This window comes from Sceloporus undulatus, chromosome 7 (genome assembly GCF_019175285.1).
Source record: "Sceloporus undulatus isolate JIND9_A2432 ecotype Alabama chromosome 7, SceUnd_v1.1, whole genome shotgun sequence".
Classification (NCBI taxonomy): Eukaryota; Metazoa; Chordata; class Lepidosauria; order Squamata; family Phrynosomatidae; genus Sceloporus; species Sceloporus undulatus.
In genome coordinates, this window is record NC_056528.1 from 30307809 (window position 1) to 30327430 (window position 19622).

Sequence of the window (19622 nt, forward strand, 5' to 3'; positions counted from 1 at the left end):
AGCAGCCCACTCCTTGCCCATCAGCCTCTCCCCTTGGCCCTGGCCCTGCGGTGGTTCAACAGAGCCACTCTGTGAGGGTTGGTGGGTGGGAGCCCACTGGGAGGACTGTGCCTTGCTTCAACAGCTGCAATGCCCGCCTGGCAGCGGTGCCAGCCTTCAGCAGATGCGCTGGTCCGCCTTGGTACAGTGCGGCTGACTCTCCTGGACTAAGGCACCAAAGACAGTTGGCCTTTCTCTGAAGCTGGCGGTCGACCAGCAAAAGAAGGAGGGAGGGAGCACCCACTGCAGTCCCCAGGCATGATGAACAATGAGAGAGAGGCCAAAGGGAGCCACTGGGCAGCATGTGCCAGCCCTTCTGTCCAGCCCCTCTTGCCAAGGTAGGCACTGGCTGTTCCCCACAGTGCTGGGTCCAAAGTCCTGTTCTCTTGGCCTGAAGGGTCAGGAGTCCTGGTCCCAGCAATGAAGTAGCCCTCCTTGCACAGCCATCCCAATAGTTGGCATCTCTGTTTTGAGATCTGGCTGACAGATCCAAGAGCCGACCAGAGCAGAGGGCCAAGGAGCAGTGGCTGCCCAGCCCCATAGGAAACCCATAACTCTTGGGAGTGGGTACTACTGTCCCAGCGCATCTGCTTTGGCATGACTGGGGAAGCAGGCTTATGCCTGAACAAATGGGCACCACCTCCGCCCTGAAACAAAACAGGATTGCCAAATGACTTGTTTTTGTGCCTTAAACAACAACTTGGTGGAGATAGGTAAAGCTTTCCACTCCAAAGAGAATGAGACAGAGAAAGAGAGAGAGAGAGAAGGGGTTCTATGCAGACACAAAAAGAAGAACCATCCAAGCACTACCCAGGGCTGACCCTTCCAAGGTCAGTCTGGTGCCTTTAGGGCATTTGGGCCACATGCCAGCTCCTTCTTCTGCCCAGATTGCTCAGTGGAACATGATCCTGTCTCCTCCTTCCATTTCTTTGGCCAGGGAGTCTGAAAGCACTGAAAGGTGTCTCTGAAAGGAAATCTAGGAAGTATGAGAGAGACTGAGATGGAAGGAGGGAGGGAGAGCGCATCCCCATGAATTAAAGAGTTCTCCATTTAATTACATTTTGTGGAGGGTGGGGGGGCCAGAGCAGGACTTTCAAATTCATACTTTGACCTATTTGCTGGAACAATTACAGTCTGGAGCTGAGCAGCAACTGTGATCTCATCAGGTCTCTGGGCTCAGATGAGGCTTGTTTGAAACTGCGTTTCAGCAGAGATGCACTGATAAGGAAAGCTCCTCTTTTCAGCCTGGTCTCTCTCGGCCGTGCAACACCAAACCCCCCAAAGCATGTGTTGGGGCAAACAGTGGTCAGAAGCAACGATGACCCAACCAGTCTGAAATGCTTGGCGTTCCAGTCCAGGGTCATCTCAGGCCCTGAGGTTCCCAGGCCAAAACCTGAGGCCGAGGGACAATGGCTCTGGTCAGGTCATGCAATATTATGCATTAAGTATGAAACATCCTGAAAGTATCAGATCCCCTCTGATCTTGGAAGCTAAGCAGGGTCAGCCCTGGTTAGTACTTGGATAGGAGACTGCCAACAAATATCAGGAGTTGTAGGTGAGATTTCAGAGGCAGGAACTGGCAAAAGCACCTCTGAGGAGTCTAAGAAAACCCTATGAAAAATTTATGGGGTTGCCATAAGTCCATAGACAATTTGAAAGCGCATACACACAGAGAGAGCTGCTCACAGCTTGTCATCCAAATATGCACAGAACACATTTTCATACTTGGAAATGAAGGCAGATGTCTTAGCTGAAGGGGCTGTTTCCAGATCAAAGTGAAGTGAAATGCGTATTCCTTCTGGCTTACTTAGGGAGATGGGATAAGGGACATTTACTCTAACCTGCTTGCTTCTAACAAGAAAGCGAATGCAGAGCAACTGAGAGGAGAGGAGGAGGAGGTTAACCAAATAAATACACAGACTCACCTGGAGAGTCTTTGCAAGTTGCAGCAACAAAGCAACTAAGCCTTGCAAACTGCAGCTTGCTTCAGACTAGAGTGCATCCCTTTGCTCTTACCCAGAGCTGAGCTGACCCAAACCAGAGAATTTACATCCCCCCCCCTCCCACCTAGAGAGGACCCACATTGGCTGGAAATCCAAGGCCAGGCCCTATGATCTGGAACCATGAATATGGGGGGAGGGATGTTTTATGGCTCCTGGTTGCCCCTTGCTTGGCCCTGTTTCAAAGCCAATGCTGTGAATGCCCAGGGCAATGTTTGGCAGGGTGGGACCCTGTGTGTTGACTTTGGGACTAGGAACATCATATCCTGCCATGCTTCAGGCAGAGAAATCTCTTGGGCTAGTCTCCCCAGTCTGGGAACCAGAGGGAGCCAATCCGGTGCCCATCGGAAGCGCTGCGTCTCCATGAAAGCGTCCCTAAAGTGGCATTAGGCAGGCTTTTAGTCTGGAGGGTGTCACTTGGGGATATTCATAAGGAACCAGCAGGAGCTGCAGTCTCTCTTTCTCTGTGTATTTAAGCAGAATGCACATTTAATCTGTTTATTGTTTCTGATGGATATACAGGAAATGCAAAAACAAACCCACGGAAGAATCTTAAAACGCCAGGCAAGGAAAGTCTTTGCTTCCAGCCTCAGCAAGAGGTCAGCCCAGGAAGGCAAGGGAGGCCACAGCAGCTGGGATGGGAGGCTTCTCCTCTTCCTGCGGCTGCTGGGATTTCTCATAAGAACCACCAAAACCTAAACCATCCTTTTCCAGGATGCTGCTCTGTTCTCACCTCACCAGCTGCCTTTTCCGTCTTCTCTGGGGAAGAAGCTGAGCCCTCCGCTGCTGCGTTCCCAGAAAAGGAGCTCTGCCACACTTTGCGTTGGCTCTCTACTGTCCAGTGCCAGGCTTCAGGCTTCACCTTGACCTTGCCCTGCTCCCCAAAGTCTCACCTGCTTCTGGGACACACAAGAGGTTAGTGCTAACACTTGGGAGAGGGTCTGCTTTGCAGCTGCTGGAGGTGGGCTACTGTCCCAGAGACAAGGCCTCCTCTGCCTCTTCCTCCCTCCTCTCACCCTGCCCCTGCCCCAATGAAAACAGGGATCCCCTGGGATGGGTTGTGTGTGTGGCTGGCAGGACTCCTTGGCAGGCTGGGGCCACCAGATGCTTTCACCGGATATGTCCAGGGCCTGGACCATCCTCCTGGCCACTGGCTAATTTCAGCATCCCTGGCAAACTAGCAATCTACCTGGAGGCCAGGAACCACTGAGAAGTAACTCTAAATACTGGAAGCATGATTTTGAGCCACACAGAGCTCTTTGATGGCCACAGGTGTTCAGAGGAAAACTTTTTTCTTTAAAAAACCCATCAGAGGCACATGGTGCCAATTCACCCATAGAATGAGCTCAGTGCAAGAAAGGAGCAGAAGAGGAAATGGGCTTCAATGGAGGAGGGAACTGGGCTGGCCTTCAGGGAGAAGGCAAGAGGGCAGCTGGCACAGTCCAGGTGGGTCCCCCAGCTGGAGGCCAGGCAGGCACTTTCAGGGGGGGGGGGGCTGTTGGTGTGGATAGGCTTCTGCTGTGCAGGGTCTGTCTCTGGCCCCCCACCCCATTGCCCACACCCCACTCTCCACCCCACTCATGCCTATGTGCCTGCCTTGGAGGGACAGCCTCTGCTGCTCCTCTCTGGAGACCATGCAGCCATTCCTCCTGCAAAGAGAATTCTGACAATGGGCCAAAACCATCCCGAGGCCGGCTCCACAGGTCCTGACCTGCCTTGGTCCACTCCTACAGGGTCCCTGGCCAGGCGCCAATGGCTCAAGCAATGCTTCTCAAGCTGTCTGGCAGTTTCTTCCCAGGATGCCAGGGAATATTAGTGGCATGTTTTTATTGTATTTGCATAGCTTCCTGGGAACTCAGGTGACGGCTTCTGGGCGGGCGCAGGTCCACAGGCCACCACTTTGAGGAACTCTGGGCTGAAGCCCACCTCCACACTCCCCAATCCTCCCTTCATTGCAGCCGCTTCTCCTCCTCTTCCTCCTCCGCAGGAGCTTCTTCCTCATGAAGATGGCTGAGAACACTTTCCTGGCTCCAGGTAACCATTGCTCCCTCTCTTGCCAATGCCCAGCCCCATAGAAACCTGGATGGAAGCGGTGGCGATGCGGACTCTGCCCTGTGTACATTCCCACTGCCTCTGTGTACATTTCAGAGGCCAGCTTTCCGCTCTTGGTGGTGGGCAGATGTTTTGGAGACAAGGCAGATGGAAAAGCCCAAGAGCATCTGCATCTTGGCTGGCGAAACAGGGCCAAGTGGAAATCCACTGCCTCCTCCACATCCATCCATCCAACCCCCCAGTTTGCAGCAGTTCCTCAGACAGTTAAAGTCAACTCAAGGCGGATGTTCCCTAAGCAGCCCTTTCTTAAGTGTTTCCCCCCCTTTGCGGTTGGGGAACAGACCTATGAAGCGGAACACTTTTTACAAACGCACTTCCCTTTCTGCTGGTCTTGTTTCCAGTGATACTTTCAAACCATTTCTTTTTAAAAGCAAAAACAACGCTTGCAGAAAAAGCAGCACATGAGTGTTCAGCTTCATGTTCCCCCCCAAAGCCTAAGAAAGGTGGCATCCCTGTCTGCCTGACTCGGGCTCCTTGGACCAAAGGGCACTGGGCCTAGAGAGCCCTGGGCGCAGGGGGCAACTGGGGGCAGAGGATGTGGGGCTGGTTTCTCTTTGAGGCGGTTTTCCCAGTGTCTTCAAAGACAAGGGCTGCCAAACAGTTGCCCCCCCCCCGAGCTTTTGGGTTCACCTGGGAAGGGGCCTTTGTGGCCCCTGGTTGTCCTGAATGATCCCTCTTCATCTAAAGAGGGCAGATATTGTGTGGGGGTTTCTCCACACCCCTCATCTTGCCAGCATGACCCGAGCTCCCAAGGAAGACCCATCCCCAATAAGGGGAATATATGTGGAGGAGGATGTCGGCGGTTTCCCTTCCCTCGACGGCTCCTCTCTTCCTCATTCTCCTCTAGCGCTGCTGTGGCTGATGGTAGTGATAGTCCCGGGAGCCGAAGGAGCAGAGCGACCCCCGGAGGCTCCCCCCGCGGACCCCCGGGCTCTGCTGCTGCTGCTGCCGGTTCCGAGGAAGAGGCCAGAGGGGCCCCGGGGGTCTCCCACGCAGCAAGGGGGCTTCCAAGCCATGGAGCAGGAGGAGGAGAAGGCCTCGGAGACCCTCCGGGAGCGACCCTCGGAGCCGGGACCCCTGGGGGGAGCCCGAGGTAAGTGGCCCAGGCGCCCAACCCCCTCCAGCCATTGCAGGGGTGGGGGCTCCTTTGGAGGAGATCGGGAGGTCCAGACCCTGACTGCGTGTGTCTTGGGGGGAAGGGGTCCGCTTGCATCCGGGGAGGCGAAGGTGTGGGGGGGACCTTTCTCTGCAGATCACCTGCCCTCGCCCTCCCTCCACCTGCACAGAAAACTAGCTTTTCCCGCCCGCAAGGAATCCCCAGCAGAACTCTGTGAAGATCTCCTCCCAACCCAACCCCCCAGCCAGCTCCAAATGGGCTGGAGGGGCCCCCCCAAGGTCTTTTCCTTAGGCCCCCCCCGCCCAGTTTTTCTGGAAGGCGCTGTTGGAGCCTGGAGTCCCAGCGCCCCCTGCTGGCCATGAGCAGAGACACTGGATGCCCAGCAGAGAGCAGGAGAAAGGGTTGCTCTTTGGCTCTTCCATCCAGACCCCTCTGACCACCCCCAGGAAAGTGCCTTCTCCCATGCTCTGGGCCAGGAGTCTGCATTCATTGCTCCTGCAATGCCAGGTCCTGCCTCATGTGCACAATGGCCCCGATCCTTAGACATCCAGGCCTGCTTCCAAATCCAGTGCTCTCCCTGCTGGCCCTGCTTTATGGAAACATGGAAGAGTTGGGGAAACAGCTGGGTTCGGTTCCCTGGAAGGCTCAGCCTCCCCTTCCTCTCTGGGCTTCCCTCCCCAGGCATTTCGGGGGTCCTGGAGAAGTCTTTCCAGATCTCTGCCTCTGCGCTGGTGTTTGCTGCCTTCTGCGGATGGGGGGTGATGATGCCTTTCTGCCAGCCACAGAAACTTCAGATCAGTGAGCATTCCTCTTCCTCAGGTCTGGTCATCCACTGTGGTCCCTGGAAAGAATGACTCTCCCTCCAATCTGGTTTTTGGTTTTCTGCTAGGAGGGAAGGCATGGAAGTGGCTCAGCCTCTATGCAAATGGATTGGCATGCTTGGCTTCCGCTCTGGCTCTGGTGGCCCTCGCCCTTTGGAGCTATGACCAAGGTGAGAGCAGCTTCTTAGTCTGGCGAGTGGACTACGGATCCCAAATGGGCTGCCTGAGCTGAATGGGGAGAGGGGAGACACCAGGGTGCCCTGGGCCCAGGCCTCTGCTTGCCCTGGCCTTGCGCCCACAGGCGTTTCAGGGAATGTGCCTCTATGGAAACTATTTCAAGCTCTGCAGCAACATGCCAGTGGGTTCAAAAAGAGAGAATCATTTCCACTGAACTGTATCTTGAAAGAGGACAATTTCCTCCTCCTCCTCCTCCTCTCAGGACTCAGTGCCAAGCTGCATTAAAACACCAGGTGCAGCTAGTGTTTTGGGCCCTTTCATGTCTGTTGTCCAGTTATGTTTCCCAAAAACATAATGAACAGCTTGGAGAGCCTCATTTTGGGGGGATCACAACTCCCAGACTCTCCCTGCCAGACCTATGGGAAGAAGGTTCAGGGAGGGGGCCTACAGCCCCCCCACTTCTTCTATAGCAACTGGGCTTTTTGCTGTCAAAATAGTGGCCTAGATCCTATGGATGTCTCACAAGTGCCAAAGTCTCCCTACAGAAGCATTTAGGCATTTGTACCCAGTGCGCATTGCCTGCATTCAGTGCAAGATTGTGGAGGAAGTGCTGCCACCATCTGGACATGAAGATGCAAATTGCACACTGAAGTTCAAAGTGCTTGCACATCAATGTGCCTTGTGCATTTGGTTATGCAGTGGGTTGCTCGATTGGTACCTTAGGCCAGATGCACAACAGTCTCATTCAGTGTAAGGGATGGGTAGCACAATTAATGTGTAACTATGGCATGCAGATTCACAGCCACGTGGAGATTCACATGTAGTAAAAACTGTAAAGGGTCTCATGCCACTTTACATACTAACAAGCACTTCCTTCCTCTTCCTCTTCCTCTTGTTAGGATTCCCAGCCATCTTCATCTTCCCCACCATCCTCCTCCTCCATGTGATCCTGGTCACGGCGCTGGTGGTAGTGACCATCATCTTCCGGCTGGACGTGCTTCATCAGGTCACTGACCGGGCAGGTCAGTCCATTCGTCCCCTTGGCAGCCCCTTCTGAGATTCTGGGAGTGAGCGGTCTGTTGACCAAAGTGGGCCATGGCCTCAATGGTGGTGGCTTTGCCATCCTCCAAGAGCCCTGGGCCTACAACAGAGCCTTTTATTTCAAGGAGGTTTGCCCTTGCCTTTCTATAAGGCTGAGAGAATGGCGTGTTGATGACTACCAGAGGCTTTCCAGGTCTGAGCAGGGATTTGAACCCAGAGTCCTAGCCAACAACATCACAGCTCAGAAGGAGGGCAGTTCGGGTGGGGGTCATGGGGAATCCCAGTTTCTTCCCTCTGCCTCATGAGATCGCCTGCCGTACATCATGCCAGCCCTGAATCTAAGGGCCTTTTCACACCTCACTGTTAGAGCACTACGATTCCCCTTCAGGGCTCTGTCTATGAAATCCTGAGATTTGCAGTTTAGGGAGTTTAGTGTTGGCATTTAGGATTCCTGGCCAGAGAGCTCTAGTGTCTCACCAAACTGCAGATCCCAAGATTCCATAGGACATTGCCATGTCATAGAATCATAGAGTTGGAAGAGACCGCAAGGGCCATCCAGTCTAACCCCCCCTGCCATGCAGGAACTCTCAATCAAAGCATCCCCATTGACAGATGGCCATCCAGCCTCTGCTTAAAGACCTCCAAGGAAGGAGACTCCACTACACTCCGAGGAAGGAGTGGGTTCCACTGTCGAACAGCCCTTACTCTCAGGAAGTTCTTCCTAATGTTGAGGTGGAATCTCTTTTCCTGGAGCTTGCATCTATTGCTCCAGGTCCTAGTCTCTGGAGCAGCTGAAAACAAGCTTGCTCCCTCCTCAATATGGCATCCCTTCAAGTATTTAAACAGGGCTATCATATCACCCCTTAACCTTCTTTTCTCCAGGCTAAACATCCCCAGCTCCGTTTCCAGACCCTTCACCATTTTGACACATGGCTCCAGTTTTTCAGTGTCCTTTTTGAATTGTGGTGCCCAGAACTGGACACAATATTCCAGTTGGGGCCTAACCAAAGCAAAATAGAGTGGCACTATGACTTCCCTTGATCTAGATACTATACTTTTACTGATGCAGCCTAAAATTGCATTGGCCTTGTTAGCTGCCGCATCGCACTGTTGATTCATGTTCAACTTGTTAGTTAAAGTGGAATCACATTGCTATAACTGTGTATTACAAAGGGGTCCTACTCTGCCCCAGCATCTCGTAAGAAGAGGGGCCAGGGGAAGGGCTGGGGAAGTGGCCCAGCCAGCCGCTATCTAGCCATCCTCCCCAGGGCTTCTGTGTCCTCAGGCAGCTTCTTGCTCTTTCTCTCTTTGATATCCCAGCGCAGCGCATGTTGGACCTCACCACCCCTGGAGGGGCGATTGTTGTTGCTGTGATATCTAGCCTCCTCATCAAGTGCATTAGACGGCTGCAAGGTGAGAGCAGCCCTCCCTCCTGCCTTCCCTTGATGCTGATGGCCAGTAGATGCACACTTCTCTTGAAGGAATTGGCAGTAAAACAAGGGGCAGGAATCATGGCCCTCCAAGCAACTGCCAGCATTCTTCACCCCAGAGATGCTGGCAAGGGTGCTGGGCAGGCAGTGCAGGAACATCTGGAGGGCTGGCATTTGTTCATCCCTGCTGTGAGTCTTTCAAATAGTACTGGTGTTTCCAGTGGGTTTTTTTAAAACAAGTCTGGAAAACTTTCCAATTTTGTCTCTCTTTTAAAAAACAAACCAAAGAGGAAGAACATGCTGAACCTGTTGACTTAACAGCTGTTGTTGCTGGAGCAGCCGCAATGTGCCTCCTCCCAGCAGTCATTATTGTCGTGGTCCGTAAGTAGCCCAGTTTCCCATTCCCAGTGGCCCAATGGTGGCTGGGGGGGCCAGGTGGGTCAAGCACTTCCTTTGCATGTTGATGATTTGGGGGCCAAAGGACCCAAGGAGATCCCCTGTTGGGAGGAAGGCAATCCTAGTATCCAGGTTGTGGGTTTTGTTTTGCCGTTTTGCAGACTGCATGGATATGCAGAAGCGGGCTGAAGAGGAACGGATCTCCAGAAGGAAAAAGTGGAATGAGGTATGTCCCATCTTGTGGCTGTCTTATCCCAGTGCTGGAAAGAACTGGGCCAGGGAGCCAGAAGTGGGTGGGGGGCTTGGAGCCCTGGGAAGACCCTCGCCAAGGGATGCCCCAGCATGCCATAGTCCCTTGGGGGAGGCAAGTGGCAGCCTCCTGCTCTCTCATGGCCCTATTGTGCATGCCAGGGATGCCAGGTCTTTCCTGGCCCAGTGTTCTCCTTGTCAGCCCAATTTCATGGAGGTGGGTCAGAGCCCTTTCCAAAGCCCCAGCCGTTGGCAACAGCTCAGTGATGCATCTTTGAATTGTAGGATATCCAGCAAGGAAGGGTTAGTCTCATGGCCCTCTCTGGCTCATCTCTGGTCCAAGGGGAGCCTGCCGGTCACTGACCACCCGGACAAAGCCAGAAGAACGCATCCCCATCACACTGGACCTTCCGCTGCAAAGACTTTTCCCTCAAAAGCTCTTGACCCATCACTTTCGGCTGTGTGTTTGGAAACTGCTCCAGAGCCAATAAAGATAGTCCCCTGTGTCTGCATCCATTTCAATGGGCTCCTCTCCTTTTCTACCATTACAGCACAGACACTTTTGACCATCATTTGGAGATCCTTTTACAGAGGAAAAGGAAACAAACGGCCAGACTCTGAAGGACTCCCAATGGGAGTCTGGGCGTTAAAAAGAAAGAAAAACGACATGTGCCTGTGGCCTGTGCTGGATGGTGCACATGGGGCCATTCAGTAGCATGCCACTGGCCATCATCTGCCCACGCAGGAAGGACGATGCACAGTCCAAGACCTCCCCCCAAACCATGTCCAGGCAGAGGGCCAGCAGGAGGACCAGGGCCTCCTCCAGGGCTGGCCTTTGAGAAGGAGGGGACCCTGGGAGGGGGGGTTGGGGCCGGCCCCTCCCCGAATGGCCAGGGAAGGGGGCCACGGGGGACGGAGGGAGAGAAGAGCAGGAGGAGGAGGAAGAGAGACATCCAAATGGAGCAGAAGAGAAGAGGAGCCCTTCAGGCCTAGCTTCTTGTGCCATTGGCGGTGTCTCTGCCGCCGGGGCCAAGAGCGAGGGATCTCCGCTCCCAAACAGTGCCTGGGACGGGCCCCGAGAGCCAGGAGGGCGAGGAGGAGGAGGAGGAGGAGGCCCTGCGGCTGGAGCCACTCTCTCGCCGGGGGCTGCCCTGGGAGCCTCTCCAGCAGGGGGCGCTCGTCCCCCGTCGCCCGCGCTCTTCTGGGGACGACTCAGGGGTCCAGGCCGGGATTGGGGAGGGGGTCCCCGATGGTCGGAGAGTCCCGGCGGAGGGCGGCGGCCTTGGGACCGGGCTCTTCTTGGTCCCGCCGCTACCCTCCAGGCAGAAAGGCAGGTGGTCAGGCAGAGACCCGCCAGGTGCAGCTCCCAACAGAGGAGGGAGGGAGGGAGGGAGAGCCCTTCGGGGGGTGGTCCCTCTTCGCTCTCCTTCCTCCGGTGCCAACCCCCGTGCCCACAGACGCACCCACCCTGCCTCCTTTGGCACCGTGGGGAGCCCTCGCTCGGGGCGGACCGAGAGAGAAGGGGGCGGGACGGGGAGGGAGGCAGGGAAGGCGGGCAGGAGGAGGAGGAGGAGGAGGAAGGCGCAGGTGGAGCAGGAGGAGGAAGTGCAGAGGAAGGAGGCGGCCGGCGGGGAAAGGCCTCCTGGAAGCAGCGGCCTCTCTCCGGAGCGGAGCCCGGGTCCAGCCAGGGAAGGAGGGCCGGGTCGGGTCCGGGATGATGGCCTCGCGCTCTTCCTCGCCTTCCTCCTGTTCCTCGTCGGAAGAGGAGGAGGCAGGAGCCTGGGGCCCGGGGCCCCGTTCTCCGGTGGGTCTGGAGGGCTGCGGCTGCTGCCTGGCGCTGGCCCACCGCCAAGGCCTGGAGGCGGAGGCCGAGCGGCGGAGGCTCTGGGGCCAGGAGCAGCAGCAGCAGCAGCCTCCCCGGCGCCGGTGGGTCCAGGGCCAGCAGGGCAGCCCCCCCGGGACGCCCCCTGCCTCCCCTGCCCCTTCGGGGGGCAGCCCCTTCCCTCTGCGGCTGCGGGACCAGCGCTTCTGCCGGCGGAACCTGAACGCGGCCCGGCTGCGGCGGATGCTCTCGGGCGGCGGCTGGCTGGAGCCCGTCCTGCGCGACCCCTGCTACCTCCGCGACCACGGCCTTTGCAACCGCAACGTCGACCAGACCCTCCTCTCCATCCTCCTCTTCTTCCACAGGTGAGGGTCCCGGAATCCCCTGGGCTTTGCGCCCGCCTCCCTTGGCACCGCCGCCTGGGCTGCTTTGCCTCCAACGGGAGATCCCCGCCCGGCCAGCAGCCCCATTCCCTGGGCTTCCTTTCCTTGTCCGGGCCTCCGGACCCCCAGCCGGCCCTCTGCCTTGCCCAGGGGACCCCCGGACGACCCTGGGCCAGAGGAGCAGATGGAGTGGGACAGAAGAAAGGAAGCCCCCGGATGGTGTGTTTTCAGGGGGCACAAAGGAAGGCAGGTGCCGCTGGGCTCTTCCTTGCCAGGAGAGGAGACCTTTCTCTTGGTGCCACTTTGGGACTTGCAGAATTCAAAGGCATCTCCATCGTGTTCGCCTGTTAAAACAGTATACTATGGTTGTTGCAATGCACACACCTGCAGACATCAAACAAGTCCCAAATCAGTATGAAAAGGGATCCTGTGACACCCCTGAGGCTCACTGAAAGAAATAAGTTGGCAGCAGGCACTTTCCTAGACTTAAGCCTACTGGCCAAATGCATCTGAGGAAGTAGACTGAAGTCTAGGGAAGCTCCTGCTGCCAACTTCTTCCTCTCAGTGAGGCTTAAAGGTGCTGCAAGACTATTTTCACACAGATCTGGGACTTGTCTATGTGTGCAGGTGGGGAGGGGGTGGCCCCGCTGCAACAAGATGGGCCCAGGATGGCTGTGAGGAAGGGCCCCTTCGCAGGGGAGACCCCTTTCCTCTTTTGGGGTGTAAGGCCTTTTTGCAGAGACCCGGCTGTTTCTCAAGGAAGCTGCCCAGGATCCTGAGAAGCAGCTGCCTCCTGAGTGTGAGAGCGTCACATGTAGATGCATTGGAGGCCCATATGCTTGGCTGTGCCATTCCTCCCTCCTGACTTGCACTGGCAGAGCGCATTCCCACGCACCAGTGGCTGCTACCCACCTGGGCACATGTTTTCCAAAGCGCCAGAGACTGGCACCATGTTGTTTTTGGGCATTCCTGCCCTCCCTTCTGCCAATGCCAGCCTCCTCCTCGTTGCTCTCCAAGCAGCTGCACGTGTCTCCCACATTCCTGGCACAGGCAGCCTCTTGGATGATGCCTACCGGAGGGGCGGCACTGGCTGGCAGGAAGGCAGACGAGTGGGCATCTGATGCCCTGAGAGGGGCTGTGGCCACCATCACTACTGCTGCTGCTGGGGAGGGAAGAGCCGGCCCATCCTGGCCTTACATAAGCCACCGGGAGGGGCGCCAAGGGTGCCAAGGGGCATTGCAGGCCAGGCCTCTGGTTGGCTTCTTTTGGGAGAGGAGGAAGATCAGCTGGCATGGGCCTTGACTGAGACTCAAACACAACACAAAAGCGGGGCAGGGGGCACCCAAGAAAGCCCCCTTCCCTTTTTGTTTGGGAAACAGATTGCCATCCCCCCTCCAGACGTGGCCTCCATACTCTGCCACACTGGCTTCTGAGGCAAGGAAATGGCAATGGTGCCCACTGCCTTTGCAGCAGGGTTCAAGCATTGCCAGCTGCAGCCTGGGGCCTCTCCCTCTTCAAGACCTGGTTTGGTTTGCTGCTTCTCAGGGGCACCAAACCCCAGTGGCACACCAAAGCCCCCCTGTGCTCATTCTTCAAAGGTGTATGCTGACACCTGGCCCTTTTGTGGGGAAGAGGCTTTGGGTAGTCCCTGCAACCATTGGAGGGTCCCACAGGGTCAAAGGTGGGTCCCAGACACTCCTTGACTCCCCACTTGTCCAGTCAACTTTGGCCAAGGAAATGCAAGCCCTGTGTGTTCCCATAAGGCACTCAGAGAAAGAGAGAGAAGGAGAGGGATGGGCCTCTTGGTGGTGGCTCCTGGATGCCCCAACCCCAATGGCTCCCTGCGCTGGAGCCAGTCTGCCCATCTAGCACTCTCTTCACCCCTCACTTCTTCTCCAGGGCTGGGAGCCAAGGCAGCTTAGAAGATGACAAACTGCAGGTGAAATAAGAGCAAGAAAAAGCCACCATGGAGGCATGGAGGTTGGCACTTTGGGGGAGAAGACACCCCCATTTCCCACCCCAGTCTCTCAGTCCTTGCAGAGAGGGAAGCCAGGCCAGCAGCCGCCCAGTCGCTCCCTCAGGGTGACTCAAAGGAGCTGGCCGTTGCTCTGGCCGCTCAGGGCCTCGTGACTTTCCCGGCGCAGAGGCCAGGAGCCCAGCTGTGGAAAATGTGCAGCTCCTCCTCCTCCCTCTGGGACTCTTCAGGGCAGGACAGGGTTTAGGGGAGGCTTAATGCTTTGGGGCAGGATCAGACCCACAAGGAAACCTGAACTGCTTTGCAAGCTGAAAACCTGAGGCAGTTTTGGGCTGCCATTCCTAAAATTGCTCAGGTACAAAATGCTGCCCTCAACCCATCCCAGCGTTTCCAAGTGTTTCCCCTGGCATCCGGATCCTTGTCAGACTCCCATGTTCCCCATCTCTCCAGAAGTACTTCTGCCCCCAGTGTCACCAAAAAAAGGTGTGAGGCACCTGCTAGAGACACTCCGCGAGAGCATCAGCAGTAAAGCTTTGTGTCTTCAATGTGCTGCTTTTCAAAGTTCCACACAAGATACCTGTGCTTCCAAAGCCCAAATGAGCAGAGAGGAATGAGCTCCTCGGCAAGGCTTTTTGTATATATGGCCCTAAAAGAAATAAAGACAAGTTAGAGTTCATGCTCAACCAATTGCAGGAATCCCCCCCCCCCCCCCCCCTTCCACTCTGAGGATAAAAAGCTTGATTCGTTTTTTATTTTTAGAAAGAGAAAATGAAAAAAGAAATGAGATTCTCAGGGCACCGAAGGCATTTCCAGCCCAATACCAGTCTCCTTGCGGGAGCATTTTGTGTGGCCTTCACCTTCCTGTGGTCAAGCGAACCAAAGCGGTGGAGGTGTGTGGCTTGGGACCAAGGTCCAGCGATAGCAGTGGCTGCAAAAAAGGGAACCTCCTCCAAGCATTGGCTTGGCAGCCAGCCAGACTTGGCAGACAGGAGGTGCTTCCAAAATGCCTCCGCCGGACCATGGCTGCCTCATCCTCTGGAGACACAGAAGGGCCTCTCCTGCTGCTCCCTTCTTGAGGAGGAAGCTTCCCAGCCATATAAGCTTCAGCAGGAGGAGCTAATGCCCCCCACTTTCCCTCTGGGCCCCCAAGGACTCTGCTTTGGGGTCCTTCCCTTCCAGGGAAACCTTGTTAAGGAGGCAGCAGCCATGCAAGGCCTGGCCTCAGCAGGAGGGAAGAAGAGAGAGGAAGGAAGGAAGGAAGGAAGGAAGGAAGGAAGGAAGGAAGGAAGGAAAGGTCCAATCCTAGAGTGCCTCACCCTTGCAGTCTCTTCCAACTCTATATTTCTATGGAATTCTGGGAGTTGGAGTATGTTGTGGGCCCAGAGTGGAACAGATCTCCACTCTGCACCCCACAACATACTCCAGCTCCCAGAATTCCATAGCCTTCAGCCAAGGCAATCAAAGAAGTGCCAAACCAGGTTATTTCTCCAGTCTGGATGCAGCCTCTATGATCTGGAAGCAGAGAGGCCTGGGAATACAATGTGAGTTGGGGGACAGCTGGGCAAGAGAGGGGTCTCTGCATTGGCTGCAAGGCAGGGAAGCGCAGCACTCCAGGAAGCTGGTTTTCTGGACTGCATCTCCCAGAATCCCTCAACTAGGATGCCAAGGGCCTGGCTAGATGAAAAACGTGGGCAGTGATGGGACTTACCAACACAATCACTGTTGTTATTTATATGCCACCTTCCTCCCAGTAATGGGTCTCCAGGAGGTAAACCACATGCTTTAAAACAACACACAATAAAAAGCCTAAGTAAAAAAGTCAACTTAAAAGCTATTCAACAATTGATTAAAAATCATTAAAAGACAACACAAAGTGTAAAAACAAGACAGCGGGTCATTAAAAGCCCGTCCCATTCAGTGGCACAGGGACCTTGGCCACATCCCTCCGCCTCCGAGGAAGACCAGGGCAAGCCTCCTCTGAGGAATCTATGTGGCCAAAAAAGACCCTTGGAAGGGGTTCCCATAACTCCTAGTCACCCTGAAGGCACACAGGAACAACAAGAGGACATTATGAACCCTCACAGCTGGGAGATGCCCCAGAAGCAGTTCCTTGGGCAGAACTGGTGCCCAGCAGTTGCAATGAGCCACCCTCCCCAACAGTGGCGCTCCTGGGGCTGGGGTCAGCCAGTGGGTCACTCATGGGGTCACCCCCCTCCCCTCCCACCCCATCCGGGATCTTTAGCAACGTTTTTGGTACTGATGTTACTGGTATGTAAGTCATCATTCCCTTCTATCACTGACTGTAAGGGCAGGAGTTGGGACATAAACAGTTGGCAAAACTAGAATCATAGAATCCTAGAGTCGGAAGAGACCCCAGGAAGGGCCCCGATCCAGCCCAACCTCTTCTTCTTCTGCCGTGCAGGAACTCTCCGTCAAAGCACCCCCATTTTGACAGAGGGCCATCCAGCCTCTGTTTCAAAACCTCCAAAGCGGGAGACTCCGCCACTCTCCGAAATCATTGGCTTTAAACTGCAATATCATACCCGCAGCCTAAAGGCATGCACACGTTACATGGCTTGGTCAGATGGGATGTTTTTAAAGAGGGCCTCCATTTGGAGGGAGGGGGACATAGCTTTCCAAAGGCGGGCAAAGAAGGGGCTCCGACCGGCCGCTGCGGGGCGCCCTCGGCCCGAAAGAGAGAGAGAGAGGAAGCCAGTACTCGGGCGGGGTTAGGGCCGGAGGGCCCCGTCCCAATCACAACATGTTTTGGTGGCAGCAGCGGCGGCGGAGGCTCCTTATGTAACGCCGAGGACGGAGCTCCCTGGCCCTCTCTGGCCCCGATCCCATAGAAAAGGCCAAGGGGGGCTTTTGAGGGGAGACCCTTTTCAAAGCAGGGCATTGCGGGCTTGGAGCCCCGCTGGGCCCGGGCGGGGAGGGCTGGGGGCAGTTACCTTTGTTTTGGACTGCGACGGGATGCTGGGAGTTGTAGTCCCCAAAGGCGACCCTCCCCACGCCCTGCCTCCTCCTCCTGCGAGCCCTCTCCTTTAAGGCCCCATCGCTGCCTCTGGGCTTCCTCCCTTTTGGAGGCGTGGCCTCATTTGCATGCCAGGCTGAGACCATGTGACGTGTCCGGCGCCGCCCCTATATAAAGCCTGCGGAGCAGAAATAGGCTCAGACAGTGGTAGAGGTCGCGCGCGACGCCCGGGCAGCAGTTTTCCCTCTGGTCCGTCTTTGCCCCGTCCTGCTCGCCCACTTCCAGCCAGAGCCCCGGCCGGCCTTTCTGTGGTGCCCCTCGTGCCTGCCCTCTTCGCCTGCCGCCATGAGCACTGGCGTGTACCAGTCCCCGATGGAGGTGGCCGTCTACCAGCTCCACAACTTCTCCATCTCCTTCTTCTCCTCTCTGCTGGGCGGAGACGTCGTCTCGGTCAAGCTGGACAACAGGTAGCCCAGGACCAGGAGGAGGAGGGCAGCCCAATGGTGGGGAATGATCTCTGGGGCTGGAGGGGGGAGAGCGAGTGAGGCTGCGGGAGGGACCCTTTTGAGCCCCGCTCGGAGCCTCCTTCTCACCGACCCTTCCCTTCTCCCTCTCTGCAGCGCCTCGGGGTCCAGCGTGGTCGCCATCGACAACAAGATCGAGCAGGCCATGGTGAGTCTTTGCCTCCTCTCCTCTCTCTCTCTCTCTTTCTTTCTGGGTCCTTTGTTCGCCCCCTGCGGCAAGGCAGCCCCTCGCCACCCTCCCCCTGCCTTCGGGGCCCCTTTGCGGTGGAGAGGCTCCCATGGAGAACCCCCTATACCCCCCATTGACTTATGGGCACCTCTGGCAAATTGGTGGGTCATTGCTTTCCTGGGCGACCCTCACCCCACAAGCCTTAAAAGACCTGCCCTGGCCTTTCAAGGGCAGCGTGTCTCTCTCTGTGTGTGTTGGTGTGTCATCCCAACTGGTTGTGTCAAACAGTGGGTCCTCCAACACTAAAGCCATAAGCAGCGGCCTCTCTCTGTCTCCCCCCCCCCAAATAGTCTATATTGAATTTATTTGGGGGAAAGGAAGAGCCTCCCCAGCCCCAAGGGGTGCCATGAGTCCTCTTTTGTCTCAACCTCTGACCATTTGTGGTGTGGGTCTGGCAGCCTTGCCTCCTGCCCACTGGGTCCCTTTGGCCCTGGGCTCCCCTGCCCTTGAAGCCCCTGTCCTGGGCAGTGTCTCTGTGGATGATGGTGGAGGCGTCTGTGCAGCAGAGGTGGTGGGTGGGGTTCCTCACTATGCAAGGGAGCCTGCCTTTCTTCTTCCTTTCTTCCTCACCTGACTGCCTTTGCTCCTCCTCCTCCTCCTCCCCTCCATTTGCAGGACCTGGTAAAGAACCACCTGATGTACGCCGTCAGAGAAGAGGTGGAGGTCCTGAAGGAGCAGATCAAGGAGCTGGCGGAGAAGAACTCCCAGCTGGAGCGGGAGAACTGCCTCCTCAAGACCTTGGCCAGCCCTGAGCAGCTCCAGAAGTTCCAGTCCTGTTTGCCGCTGGAGGGCCAGCCACCCGCCCCAAACCCACTGTTGCTGCCGCCGTCCGGGGCCCCTTCCTCCCCGTTGGCATTGGCAGCTGCGGAGAAGCAGAGCCCCGCGGGGCCAGCGGCCTCCCTGGCGGCCCAGCACTCGGCGGGCTCTGCGGTGTAAGGTGGCTCTGTCCAAGGGGTGGGCAGAGCCACAGAACTCTTTCTACTCAACCTCCTTGAAAGTGGTTTCCTCCTCTCCTCTGGAGGACTCCGAATCTGGGCTTGAGGCCATGCCAAATCCTTACGTGGGTTGGCCAGAGACTTGTCTCCTGCAGAAAGAAGGGCCGGCAAGGACACATGGGGCCGTCCGCGTGCGTGTGCATATGCGTGGAAACGTGCCCATGCCTGGACTGCCTGCTCTTGAAGGAGTCTCAGGATTGCCCTCCACTTGTGTTCCTGCAGAAGAGAACCATGCGCAGGACAGAGGGAAGGGCCTCTATTCTTCAGGAAAAAGACTGTTGGAACTGGAAGAAGCAGCACTTGGGGTGGCTAATTTCACAAGGCCTTCTGCCCCTTCCCCTTTTCTGGGATGGGGAGGTGCCTGCTGCTTGCAGGGGTCTTGAGGGTCAGACTGCCCTGTCCAATGCTTGGTGCCAAACGTCTTTCCAGCAACCCATTTGGCAGTGTGAGCAGAGCTGCCTCGCATTGTTCTGGACTATGATGCGCTCCCCCTCCCAGGATTTGAGGGCAGCTCAGGGGGCCTTGTAAGGACTGGGACTGGAAAAGAAGCATTTGTGCCAACAAACGGTGGTGGTGGTGGGGGCTTTGTCTGACATGATTCGTCTTACTTAATCTTGTCTCACAAATGTTGTACACAGGCAACCCCCCAACCCACCTGGGAATGGGGGAGCTCAGCCCCTCTCTGCCTTTCTCAAGCCCTGGGTGGACCTTGACCCAAGACCAAGGCTGGCGGAAGAGACTGTGGGCAAGAGGGGCCCATGGGGTGGGCATTGCACAGATGGAGGGGCACAGGAGGAGCATGTGGGGTGGAGGGCTGGCTTGGGGAACAGCCCCCCTCTTCCTATTGCAATGGAGGGCTTTGCCTCTTTTGATACACACACACACACACTCTTTGATGGTGTAATATGTTGAGAAACTGCAATAAAAGCCTACGTTTTATATATAATCCTGCTGGAGAGCAGCTGTTTTCTTGCTTGGGGGGGGGGGGGGGGAGGAAGAAAGGGTCCATGGGAGACCATGAGGAATGAAGGACCAAGCCCAGTTTGGGGCAGTTTGTTTACTCACTTGATTTAGAATCATAGAGTTGGAAGAGACCGCAAGGGCCATCCATTCCAATCCCAATCTGCCATACAGGAACTTTCAATCAAAGCAAACCCGACAGATGGCCATCCAGCCTCTGTTTAAAGACTTCCAAGGAGGGATTTGTGTCTGCCTTTCTCCCAAAGTGCTTTACAGCATGTAGGTTAAACAAGGAGATCATTGTGCAAACATCCAAGACTTGCCAACCAGCTCTTTCCAAAGGAAAAACAGCCTTTTCTGGATTGCAACACTTAGCCT

General features: G+C 56.1%; 2 protein-coding genes across 3 annotated transcripts; both read left to right on the forward strand.

Moving 5' to 3' along the window:
* Window positions 1–2638: 2638 nt before the first annotated feature.
* LOC121936253 lies at window positions 2639–9890 on the forward strand. Its single transcript, XM_042478276.1, has 10 exons — window positions 2639–2954; window positions 4027–4073; window positions 4999–5244; window positions 5950–6066; window positions 6158–6259; window positions 7166–7288; window positions 8628–8720; window positions 9026–9118; window positions 9295–9359; window positions 9668–9890. Exons 2-10 carry the CDS (start codon window positions 4040–4042, stop codon window positions 9743–9745), a joined length of 951 nt encoding a protein of 316 aa, XP_042334210.1. The 5' UTR covers window positions 2639–2954; window positions 4027–4039; the 3' UTR covers window positions 9746–9890.
* Window positions 9891–10313: 423 nt separating this feature from the next.
* On the forward strand, window positions 10314–19230 carry TSC22D3 (TSC22 domain family member 3). Of its 2 annotated transcripts, none has more exons than XM_042478273.1 (3): window positions 10314–11569; window positions 17157–17208; window positions 17905–19230. In XM_042478273.1, the coding sequence occupies exons 1-3, from the start codon at window positions 10632–10634 to the stop codon at window positions 18223–18225; spliced, it is 1311 nt and encodes a 436-aa protein (XP_042334207.1). In that variant the 5' UTR covers window positions 10314–10631; the 3' UTR covers window positions 18226–19230. The 2 variants fall into 2 exon arrangements, with proteins under 2 accessions (XP_042334207.1, XP_042334209.1); XM_042478275.1 differs by lacking the exon at window positions 10314–11569 and adding an exon at window positions 14967–17003.
* Window positions 19231–19622: the final 392 nt, after the last annotated feature.